At 34.2% G+C, this 12172-nt stretch overlaps 2 protein-coding genes across 3 annotated transcripts; one reads left to right on the forward strand and one right to left on the reverse strand.

The window, feature by feature from the left end:
- The first annotated feature begins 402 nt into the window (after positions 1-402).
- LOC110843806 (replication protein A 70 kDa DNA-binding subunit) lies at positions 403-2845 on the forward strand. Of its 2 annotated transcripts, XM_022089882.2 has the most exons (10): positions 403-610; positions 717-764; positions 840-1021; positions 1119-1247; positions 1314-1431; positions 1517-1685; positions 1766-1967; positions 2276-2385; positions 2468-2602; positions 2707-2845. In XM_022089882.2, exons 4-10 carry the CDS (start codon positions 1163-1165, stop codon positions 2791-2793), a joined length of 906 nt encoding a protein of 301 aa, XP_021945574.1. In that variant the 5' UTR covers positions 403-610; positions 717-764; positions 840-1021; positions 1119-1162; the 3' UTR covers positions 2794-2845. The 2 variants fall into 2 exon arrangements, with proteins under 2 accessions (XP_021945574.1, XP_035702781.1); XM_035846888.1 differs by lacking the exons at positions 403-610; positions 717-764; positions 840-1021 and having other exon boundaries at positions 1234-1247; positions 1504-1685.
- A 32-nt stretch (positions 2846-2877) lies between these two features.
- On the reverse strand, positions 2878-11599 carry LOC118434095. The gene is made up of 6 exons (XM_035846887.1): positions 11460-11599; positions 10646-11382; positions 9702-10031; positions 7076-7323; positions 5349-5599; positions 2878-3314 (listed from the first exon to the last, which is right to left on the reverse strand). Exons 2-6 carry the CDS (start codon positions 10812-10814, stop codon positions 3134-3136), a joined length of 1179 nt encoding a protein of 392 aa, XP_035702780.1. The 5' UTR covers positions 10815-11382; positions 11460-11599; the 3' UTR covers positions 2878-3133.
- Positions 11600-12172: the final 573 nt, after the last annotated feature.

Below are 12172 nucleotides of genomic sequence, written 5' to 3' on the forward strand. Positions count from 1 at the left end.
ACTTTATTATGTCCAAACTGAAAAACGCACAAAACTGGATTAATGTTTACATACATAGGTAATCAAATATTGCAATTTTGATAATTTTGCTGTTATATAATAAATAGCTTAATAAGAAATTTACATTCATTCTGATTTTATGAATTTCATTTGCTCTGAGCTTGTTTTTTGCTGAAAATGATGAAACAATTGGTAAATGGTAAACAATTGGTAACGTTTAGCCCGTTGCAAAAACTTGTAACGGGCTAAATTTTCGTATCTTTTTGAAAATTAGTAAAGAAATTGATGACAAATTTTTCATAATCATCAAATATCTAAAATCTGAATCATCACAAATATCACAAGTCCCACATTTAAGGCGGTAATACAAATATTCAAAGTTATTCTTGAGAGACAAAGAGAATGAAAAGTGTAAAATATAAAATTCTGCTCCGATTTCCGGTTTTCAATTTAAATCTAAATTCGCAATTTTTGATGTCAAATGTTAATTAATAGTTAGCTATTCAAGTAGTTCATACAGTAGCATTTAATAAATTTGCATAGTTATTTTACATCAGGGAAAGGAAACATGGCTCAAAATTTTTGTTGGTTAACCGAAAATGGTGTCTCGGTAAGTTGTATGATAAGGGTACTCAATAATAACAAGTAGTTAGGTTAGGTTTGATAAGCCTGAAAAACATTGTTGTTATTAAGTTATTAATATTAACTAATTGCAGAAGCTGATGAATGGAGAGGACATTAAGAAACCAATTTTCCAAGTTTTAGTATGCATAAGATGACCGTTATTTATTTTCATAATTTGGTTTTAAATCTGTGTTTCTCTTCCCCAATTGTGACAGGATTTCAAAAAAATATTGTTGAGAAACCGTCAAGACCACTTTATCATAACGCTTTCGGATTCCACCCAGTTTCACTCGTTCGCCATCTTATCGAATCTGATTAACATAAATCTAGTCAAATTCTTGGCCAAGAATTGTTTAATTCAGGTGGACGAAATTTTTTCAAAAATATTTTGTGGCGAGTAAGAAATTCAATAGTTCAAATATAATTCGTTATTTATTATCAATAAAGGATCTTTAATTGACGTATTATACTATACGACTTGTCTCTTTTTGCAGGCGTGTCGTAGTGATTCTTCAAGTCACCGTGTTGAGACATTAACATGAAGCTGGGAAATCCTGTCCCGTTCAGAAGCCATTTTCAAGTCAGATCAGGGTCAAATTTGGATGAAACAGGGCCGTTGAAAGGTATTTTTGCCGAATTTGTACTGCGTTTTCTTAGTTAAATATTTAATGATTCATTGATTATTTTAGTTTCAGAGCCGTGTCGACACAATGACCGTAAATATACCGCATCAATTAGAAATGAAGTTTCTGCCTCGGATTCGCGACCTTCAACACCAATTCGTGATATTAATCCGTATATTAGCAGGTTAATAAATTAAGTAGTTTGGAGGAGTAATTAGTTAATTGAATGAACGAATAACCATAATTATTAAGCTAGTTAAATTTTACAGCAATGTACTACTCAGAGCTAGCCGAGTAACTAGCAAGAGCCCTATCAATACTTGGTCGAATTCGAGAAGAAGTGGCAAATTATTTAAGATAGACTTGTTAGATGACAGTGGAGAAATTCGTATGACTGCGTTTAATCAGCAAGTCGACGAGTTATATGATTTTGTCAAGGTTGGAATTTCGAGAATACTGTTTTGTCAACTTTGTTTCGAATTGTTATTGAATTTTGCAGTATTTTATTTATTACGCAGGTTGGATGTGTCTACACGTTTCGAAATTTCGGTGTGAAAGAAGCAAACAAGAAGTTTGTCATGCTGAAAAATGACTATGAATTGATTGCCACTCAAAATACCAAGCTTGCTCGCTGTACGGACCCCAGTAATATTCCCGTTGTGTCGTTCGATTTTATGAAAATTGCAAATATTGAGCAGGCTGAAAAAGACAAGGTTATTGGTAAGTAAATTTCAGATAGATTAAATAAATATGATAATTATGGGCGTAAATATTTATGACAACGTCTACTTTCGCATCGCAATTCAAGGGTTGCTAAATGAGAAGATGCAAAAATTTTGGGATAAATTTGCAAAGAAAAATCTTATTGTTTTCGTGCAATTTTTTTGCAAATTCTCGCAAAATTTACAACTGCATGCTTTATTTGCAAGATATGCGAAGATATGTAATTGTCGTGAGTACGCCCACCACAAATATTCGTGTAACTAACTAACCTTGCCAACAATATTGTACTCTGCATATGTACATAGATGTTATCGGAGTGTGCAAAAAACTTGGTGATGTGCAGACTTTCACGGCAAAAACTACCGGTAGACAAGTGACAAAGAGGGATATCACTTTGGTCGACAAAACCAAACAGGTAATTAAATAGTCAGATAACATCGGTAATATTATCATATCATCAAGTAATTTAATTATCCTTAATCTTTACTACAATTTAGATTAATCTCACCTTGTGGGGAAAACAAGCTGAAGACTTTCGCGACGACGATAATCCAGTAGTTGCTGTCAAACGAGTGAAAGTTTCTGATTTTAATGGAAAGAGTATTTCTTGTACTATGGCTTCTACAATCCTGGTAATTGCATGTGTACATATGTACACTTACACTCATTATGCGCATAGACCAAATATATGCAAACACATACACATGTATGCAAATTTATTTTTCGTTTTGCCCAGTTGAACCCTGACCTCCCCGAAGCGCAAACCTTAAGGGAATGGTATGATGATGATGATGATGTTACGACGCAGATAGGGTCACACTGACGGATCAACTTAATAATTCTGTAATAAATTAATTTTGTTGTGCATTAATTAATCCAAAGTGAAATTACTTATTATGCCACTTTTGCTTCAAACATGGGTATGTATGCATTTAAGCCTATTTACGATTTCAAAATAAGTTCCAAAAAATTTGTAGATGATTAGATCACGAGTTAATAATTTTGGCATATTTGTTATCATCTATTTTCCCTTGTTTTTTTATTATTTCGGAACTTATCTGCTTAGAATTTAGATCTACATATGTACATATGTAAACAACGTTCAATTCGAAACGTCCAAGCTATTTGGCCCCGTTCACAAATTTGTTCCTATTTTCGTCGATTCAATTTCCCGTATCGATCCGAATCTGCCCCTTCATCCCGTAAATTGGAGACTCTATGAAAACCTGGACCAGTCCGAAGAGGACGGAATCAGCAATTTCGAAATAGAGGGGGAGATTTTCCTCTTCGGGAAAGTTGCACAGAAGCATATCCTTAAGTTTTTCATAGTCTTGGATGTTATCGCTGAAAAAAGTTATAAATTCTAGTCAAAATAAATTCACTATTCGATACAAGCTACATTTTCACAAAATTAAAGAACTTAAGTTTGAAAAATTAATGAGACAATTCAGACAATTCAAAAAATTTTACAGATTTCTAAGGAAAATTGACATACAAATTTTTGCAAACTTAGTCAGATGAAGGACTTCTTGTTACTTTGTAACAGTTTGTAAAATTGTTTTACAAAACTAACGAATTTTATAAATTACCAATGACTGCATGAATTGCCTCATTGTGTCTTAAAAATTAATTTAAGTTTTGTTAGCATACTTTACATTTTTTTGTTCATTTCTGTGCAAGTGAAAATATGTCTACAGTATCTCACTTTATTGTAGATGCAAGGCATGCGTGCATTATATATGTAGTACAAATACTCCACAACGGGTTAATATTTAAAATTAGTTTTTAGACCAATTATTAGCAATACTAATACTACATTCGTGCAAAATTTCAAATGAATTGGGCTAAAACTGACAAAATTATGGACATTTAAATGTCAAAAAGTTGCATATTGCATGCCACAAAATTGTAGATGCAGCTGAACAACCAATTCAATATGTTGCTGACCTACTTTTAGCGGCAATGCCAGCTTGAATTCGTATTAACATCGAATCTACCAATCTATTAGTGACACTTTGGTCAATCTTCCACCACTCTTTTGTGACTATGGTTTTCAGAGAAGCTGCATTTGTCGGTTTCCGTTCTGCCGCAGGAAGCTTCAGGGCCCACCATGAATGCTAGATCGGACTGAGGCCAGGGGATTGAAAAACCCAACCCAACACCTCTATTCCATTACCCTTGAAGCATTTTGAGAAGATTTTTTTAAATATTTATATAATACTCGCCATGTTGAAGGATAAATCGCTGACCAAAGTCAGCTTTTGTTATAAATCGACAAAGATTTATTTTCAGCAAGTCAAGATAAGCCTTGTTTGTCATGACCTAAGCGACAGATTTGAGTGTTAATACCCCGACCTAACTGTGACTGCCCCCAACAATTACATTCCTGCAAGAATTCAGAGGTTTCACACCATATACTATATGTACCCACAGCTAAGATTTCCTTGACACGTCTATTTTTTACAATTGGTCTAAGAAATCAATTTATCGAACTTTCGTTTTGATACCGCACTCTGGTTACTCCATCTGACCCAGGAAATGGAATTTTGGCGTAATCTGGAAACTAAAATTTTTTCCTGACACAAACGGACGTCCTGACTTCTGCCTAACCAAGGCTAAGTAGTTCTTATGGCCTCTCCTTGAGATCTTTGGTGTTTATTTTGCCAAATCTCCCGATAATTCAGTGAATACCTCCCTGTTTATAATCCATTATAGGTGGTCATCAGTTCATAGGTCACTTTAAACACTTTTCGGAATTTTTGGTTTGAGCAGACGAGGATTATCCTCACTGTTCTTATAATTGCGTCATCGTCACTCGGCGATGTGCTGCGTTTTTGACCACGGAAATGATTGTTCACAAGAGTTTCCATCTAATCCCATTCTTTTGACAATATTTTGTGAAATTTCATGTTCTCCGAAAATTTTTCCACAACTTAACCCTTTTTATAACTCACGACATTTTCTGCCCGAAATCCTAGATTGACCTCGTTGTCATGTACGATTTTGGAATAAAATTTCTACAAAATATTTTCTATTGACAATATAAACAACTGTTCTTACCCAAAATAAACATTCTCGAGCAAAATTTGTATGTAGACTGAAAGACTGGGTCGTTATCGTAATTAAACTCAGCTGCATCTACAATTTTGTGGCGTGCAATTTGCAACTTTTTGACATTAAAGTATCTGTAACTTCACCAGTTTTAGCCCAATTCATTTGAAATTTTGCACAAATGTAGTATGAAATATTGCTAATAATTGGCCTAAAAACGAATTTGAAATATTAACCCGTTGTGGAGTATTTGTGATTTATATAATGCATACATGGCTTGCATCTACAATAAAGTGACATACTGTATATATATAATTTAATTATCACCCCAAAATTGCCACCTCCTCATCCAACGCTCGTTTAAGTGGCGTTCCTCTCTTCACCTTGAACATGACGATCCCATTGCTTTCACCATTTTTGATATCCTTTTGTAATCCGAGGATGTCATTGAAGGCGGCCGAAATGTCATCCATGACGCCACGAAATCGTGCAAACACCGGATCTCCAGTAAGCTTAGGAGTTAACGTAGCCGTTTTCGTGATTGCGATGATTTCGACCATTAGCAATATTGAACCATCCTATTAAACAAAATATTGAAAAATTGACAAAAAATTAGCAGTTTTATCACAACTTCCCAAAACGAAACCATGATTTTTACTATATTCATCATAAATTACAAGCTCAAAACTATCAGAAGATTGGAATTTGGAACTTTTGTTTTTGCAAAAATTCTCATTTAACCACTTCGCCCCTATAACGACTATGTGGCGTATTTGACCTTTACACCGAATACGACCATGTGGCGTAAGTTCCCTTGGCTCCGGAGTACGACGATGTGTCGTATTGACCCTTGACAACGGATACGACTATGTGGCGTATTGCCCGTTCACACCGGCCTACGACTATGTGTCGTATTCGAAAAAAAATTAGGTCATTGCCCTTCCAAGTCCAGGAAAGTATAGTTTTGAGACAATAACCCTTTTTTGGACGGAAGATGAATTGCCTCTTCGGAATCAATGTTATAAATGATAGTAGAAACAATTTATAGCCAGGTGGCTATATCTAGCCAACACGCCCAGTTTTGAAAATTCCTGTGAGACGGGATTTTCGTCATCTATTTCAACAGCGCTATCAGATAAGACTAGAGAAATTGTTTTTCTCGGATTTGGAACGCACCAACGGGCGTTTTTGGCGGGAAAACTAAACGTTCGATGAATTGTATGAAATTAATATTATAGGACGAAATACGTCAAAATTAATTATTACGCATCTGGAGCTGGTGAAATCTCTTTAGGCGGGAAAATTAAGCGACTGCCTGGAATTAATAGCATTTAATTTTCCCGCTTAAGATTGAGTTCTATTCACCAAATGCGTTAAAGTCTGGCTTAGAAAAGTGGATGCTATAATTATTCATTCCCGCTGTTGTCAATTTAAACTAATTTTAAGAACTTTTGGTCTTCCCGCCCAAAGTGTGCGTAAATTTTATGCAAGCTAGATGTACAAGAAACAATTTTTACACATTTTAATGTAACCACTAAATTAATTATAGCCTATGTAAAGAATTGAAAGCAAGAATTGCGAAGTTTAATTTTCCCGCCCAAATCGGCTTTTGGGGCGCTTGAGGCGCGATAATCGATTTTTTGCGAATTTACGTACTATTATGTAAGTATTACTCAATGTTTGTATCACTTTCAATGCAATTACAATCACTTTTAAAATTCGGCGTGTTGGCTATTTTCGGCTATAAACATTAGTGGTCGAAAAAATGCACAAATGCAAATTACAACTCAAAATCCGTTCCCAAATGGTTATTCGTATCAACTTTCATAAAAAACTGTCCAGAATAATTCCGTTGGGAACACCATTTTTCAATTCATTTCCTAGTAATTAACGTCATGCAGTAGGTGAAAATTCCGGGGTCAAGGGAAGAAAAAATTCCACGTTGTTAGGGGTGAAAGGTATGAAAATATGCGTCTCTCAGGGGTGAAGTGGTTAATTTAAATAATGCGAATCCAATTTAGTTGCGAATATTTAACTTGGTTTTATTTTCTCACAATTGCTCTAAAGTGCCGTTGCGTGCTGAGGGAATAATCATCCATTTGCCCGTCTGCCAGTAACAAAGCGACGTGAACGTCCTTAAATAATTTTTCGAAAAACCAACGCTGATCGAGAGCGTTCTCTCTGCTTCCGAAAATCGTCTCGGTGTCTAGCCCAACTTCAAATGCGGATCCGAGCAGCATCGCGGCATATTTGTTGGACTGGATTTCCTTGTTTTTGAAAAGCTTGAGCTGAATGGCTTCTTCTGTTAGTAAACAGAATTTAAACGACATATTTGAAGAAATATTTGATTAAAAAGTCTGAAATTTCGATGAAATCTGAATTTCTTCGGAGAGAAAATCATTGAGCGTACTCAAGTCAACCTTTCGCATATATATCGCATATTTCGCATATCATAAACTGAAATTTGCAATATTCTAGCAGATGAGTTTACTGTTAAGAATCCGGTAATGAAAGTAGAAACTGAACTGCAATTTAGTAATGAGATTAGTGATTATTGTATGAAAACTCTAAACTATATGATATGACACCAGTTGAAATAAGTATAGGAGAAGTGCAAAAATGCGTCACTGCTACGAAAAATAGAGGAACCAATTCTAATATTTATCCAAGTAGGGACATAATAAAAAAGTGTTTAAATATTCAGTTGTCTCTCACACTACTCTTTGCTCAAATGTTATCATACTTTGTAATTCCACAAGCCCTAAAAACTTCAATGATTACTCCTATATACAAAGGGAAGGGCGGTACAAAAGTTGCAAAAAACTACAGACCAATATCAATTATCAATGTTTATTGTAAAATCTTTGAGAGATTTCTATTCAATAGATTAAGTATGAGAGTGGAAGCACAATTAGTTGATGAACAACATGCTTACAGAAAAAGTAGATCATGTATAACAGCAATTAAATTATTATCTCAATACATTTACAATGAACTAAACAAACCAAATGTAAAAGTTTTACCCATATTCATAGATCTAACTAAATGTTTTGATTCGATACCACATCAAGAACTTATAAGGAAACTAATGTATAATTTTAAATTAGAGCCATGGTATATCACGATAATTAATGAACTATTTCGCAATCGGTTATTTAGGATTAATAATGACAGAAAATACCACGTAATGCGGAGAGGCTTATGCCAGGGCTCGGGACTTGCTTCATTATTATATAGTTGTTATTCAAATGACGTCACAAAAAACCTATTATGTAACACCTTATTGTATTCTGATGACATGGTTATATATAAATCTGGCACTGATATAGATTTGTTAAAAAAAGAACTAACCAATGAACTCGTGAAAGTAAATGAATGGTGCAAAGAAAACGGAGTAAATATGAACTTTGATAAAACCAAATTTATGATATTTAAAAAACCATGTGACAAAACGTGTGATAAAATAAGTAGCATTAAACTAAATGATGACATAGAAATTGAAAGGGTTGTTAGCTTTAAGTACCTTGGTGTTATTTTAGATCCTCACATGTCCTTTAATTTACACTATGACCATGTTGTAAAAAAAGTAGCAAGTAATCTCAAATTTATGTACGGTATAAGACGCAACCTTAATGACCATGTGATGAGAATAATGCTAAATGCGTATGTACACTCAGCAATAGACTATGCATTAGAAATCTGGGCAGTCCAACCACAACAGAAATTGAAATCACTGCAAAACAAAATCGACAGATTCCTAATAGGTTATTTCTATCCGATAATTGTAAGGAAAAGTAAGAAAAAAGGAAGAATTAAACTAAATAATATTGATGCGAATGTAATCAGAGCGAAATGCAAATTCCTGACTGTCTCTGAAAGACGCGACTTTGTTACATTAAAGGGTGCATATAAAGACTACAAAAGAAACAAGCTATCTTTATCACAAAGAACAATAACAAATTGTAAACCCTTAATAGCCAGCCATAATGTAAAAGCTGAAATTTAAAAGAAATCAATAGATCATAGAACCAAAATATTATGGAATGATCTACCGAGATCACTCAATGTCTCCGAAATGAACTTCACTACTTTTAAAGAAGAAATAACGGAAATCATTGTACAGAAAAGAACTAAAGAATTTTTATACTATTAACTAGTTAGCAATAATTAGTAATATAGAATAGTTAAATATATGGTATATGACCAGTGTGTCACCAGTGGTAGACCATTGTTGTTGTACTTGTACGATAAATGCAATGAATTGGGAAAGACAGTAATAAAGATATACATACATACATACATACGCATATCTCGTAAATTTATCATATCAACATGACTTAAGAAGTTTTATGAAATTTACGAAAATATTTTGCTGGAAGATTTTATTCGCAAACTTACCCAGCAATTGTCTTTATTTCGCAAGATTTTTTCGCTAATCATCCTTTCTAAATGCTTTAGAAATCTCAACTAATCCGTGGAAATAAAATTAAGATCGGATAACAGAAATACTCATACAGATTTGCAAGATTTACAAATTCATGTTTGGCGAATCCCCTCAAGATATTTTTCTTCGCTTCGAGATATATGAGAGCGTTTTATTTCGCTTATGCGAAATAAAACGCTGTCGTGAGTACGCTCATTTATATTTTTACGATAAAATTGTATTAATTTTTTTCATACCGATTAGAGCGACATCCAAGGTTCGTAACTCATTTATCGAGTTGTGCAAGGTTTCCACCCCGTGGCGCAAGAGGGTCGTATCCAATCCGTAAAATAATTCTTTATCATCCGCCATGAAATCGAGTAAGAGTCCAATCGCCATGGGTTTTGCAATGCTGAGAAATAAAGCGGAATCGAGAGCCACGTGCGGACCGCAGAAGGTCACATAGGTCACGACATGTCTCGCAATTTTGGTTGAACTCCCAGACTTCAAAACCGTGGGAAATTGGTTGTCCAGCCAGGACGCCAGTGTACGTTGAAGACCTTCCAGGATTTGGATGTCATCCCGTTCTGGGCGGATTACAAAGTTTGCGTTAAATAAATCGTAGAAGCATAGGTACTGGAGAAAGTAGTTCTCGTGAAATAAAAGTATTACTGGTGTTCAAAATTATTATGTATGCGGTAAAAATCTAAAAAGGTTATTTGGCGAAGAATTGGGTTCCATAATTTGATTTTGTCTAAAAATACACTATTCTCCAACTTTTATCAGATTTTCAACTAAAAAGCAGAATAAATATGCACAATTTTGAGGACTTTAGTGCATATTAATTCTGAACGAATAGTAGCAAGAATTTGTATTTGTAGGCATATATATAATTATATCAAAAATTGTACGAAATCTTAGTGTACACTTATAAAATTTAAGAATTGCAATTTGCATAAGCGCAATTGAAACGTACTGATAAATAATGTATTGGGTGTACTCACCTCAAAGTCTTATTTTATATTGTAGTAACTCAAAGTAATTCACGAGGTAAAAACACTACCAGTTTACTGAGAAATTTTGTTAAGCAGAAATTTCCAGGAAAAAACAAGTTGGAAATATGTATACGAAATTTCCAAGTACTTTGGCTATACTAAATATGCTAAATTTATAAAAGTTCGTCACAACAGCAAATATTTACCTGCGTTGGTCAGATCTTCAAAACTCTTCCGGTACAGCGTGGGAAGGAAAAATGGGGTTGTAAACTCATACTTATTTCCACTCACAGATTTTACACTTTGTTTAATCGCGTTAGAAAATTTATCTGACACAGCAAAATTGATTGATACTTGAATCTTGACTGCCTGCATTTTCTTCACTATTGATTTAATTCTATCAAAATTTTAAGGAAATCTTACCATGCTACGGCTGAGAGTGAGAAATTCATACTGTTTATCATTTGTAAGCTCGATGTGTGATTATATTTGAATTTTACTAAAATGCATAGCATGCCATTAAATGTGGGAGTCCCTAATTTGAAGGTCAAGGTGAATAGTGCGTTCCCAGTTTTTAAACAGCGATGTATAAGAAAATCATATTGTTATCGAAGAAATTAGATAGTCCTGCAATTTCCCTAATATATGGATAAATACGTGCAAATTACAGTAAATAAAATACCCAACTTCTTATGTACATATGTATGTACATATATGCATACGTACTGTGCATGCATAGTGAGAAATACAGTCTTCTACTTCTACTTCTGTAGGTGGTGAAGAAGTTTCCATGATTTTTTTTTAATCATGTCCAACACGCTTTGCGTTTAGAGGATCCGGAGTTATGGGAAAAAATTCATTTCAGATTTTCAGTCTGTGGACGCGTTTTTGTGAAACAGTTGCATCATGCATATCCAATCATCATGAATCATCCTTTAGATAACTACGTATACATATAATTAAGTATGAAACAAGAATTGAAAATTTTAATCATTTCAAATTTTCGGTAAAAATACTTACTTATTTAAGACAAAAATTCTCCGAGTAAAATGTTTATATATATACATATATCACATTGTCATTAAAAGTATGGGTATGTTGACCTCTAACCCCAGGTATTTAAATCGACTACTAAATATGCAAGATGTACATATGTATACACTCACCTGCTGTATAATGGTACTACATAGTTTAGTTGAACTGTTTTACACGGACAGTTTTTATCTAATTATGTCATCCGGTCCAATTTAATTTACATTTAGACCAGGCAAATAATCAATGCATACATACAATTATTAGTAAATGAGCCAGATTCTTATGTGCCAAGTCGTATACCTAGTTGTAAAGGCTCAAGTGTCAGTAACTTAGAGGGCTATAACTTTTGTAATTTTAGCAATACAAATTTCTGATTGATTGCATTTAAAAGCCAGTTAAATTTCAAGTTGGACACAATTTTTAGTCCTAAAAAGTTCCTCCTCCGGCGTCAATGCCACGCTGAAGACGAGACGACCACTCCTCAATGGAATTACGCACAGATTCCTGGGGCATTTTGTGTAATTCCGGGGTCAGAAATTTTTTCCAAGCTTCCGCACTTCTACGGGGCTTAGAACACACCTTTGCCCCTAACTTTGACCATTTTTCATATTCCCAGGATTCAAATCCAGCAAGGATGCTGACCATTTCTGATTAGAGATAAAGACCGGAATTTGTTTTTTTTAGCTACGCTGGGGTCA

The sequence above is a fragment of the Folsomia candida genome, unplaced genomic scaffold, assembly GCF_002217175.1.
Source record: "Folsomia candida strain VU population unplaced genomic scaffold, ASM221717v1 Fcan01_Sc001, whole genome shotgun sequence".
NCBI classification, from domain to species: Eukaryota; Metazoa; Arthropoda; class Collembola; order Entomobryomorpha; family Isotomidae; genus Folsomia; species Folsomia candida.

Coding starts and splice junctions, on each gene's coding strand:
- LOC110843806 (XM_022089882.2), top strand. CDS start 1,163: ATGAAGCTGGGAAATCCTGTCCCGTTCAGAAGCCATTTTCAAGTCAGA. Junction 1,686..1,765: donor AGTTATATGATTTTGTCAAG/GTTGGAATTTCG, acceptor TTTATTACGCAG/GTTGGATGTGTCTACACGTT. Junction 1,968..2,275: donor TGAAAAAGACAAGGTTATTG/GTAAGTAAATTT, acceptor ATATGTACATAG/ATGTTATCGGAGTGTGCAAA.
- LOC118434095 (XM_035846887.1), bottom strand. CDS start 10,814: ATGCAGGCAGTCAAGATTCAAGTATCAATCAATTTTGCTGTGTCAGAT. Junction 5,600..7,075: donor AACGGCACTTTAGAGCAATT/GTGAGAAAATAA, acceptor TTTGTTTAATAG/GATGGTTCAATATTGCTAAT. Junction 3,315..5,348: donor GAGGAGGTGGCAATTTTGGG/GTGATAATTAAA, acceptor AACTTTTTTCAG/CGATAACATCCAAGACTATG.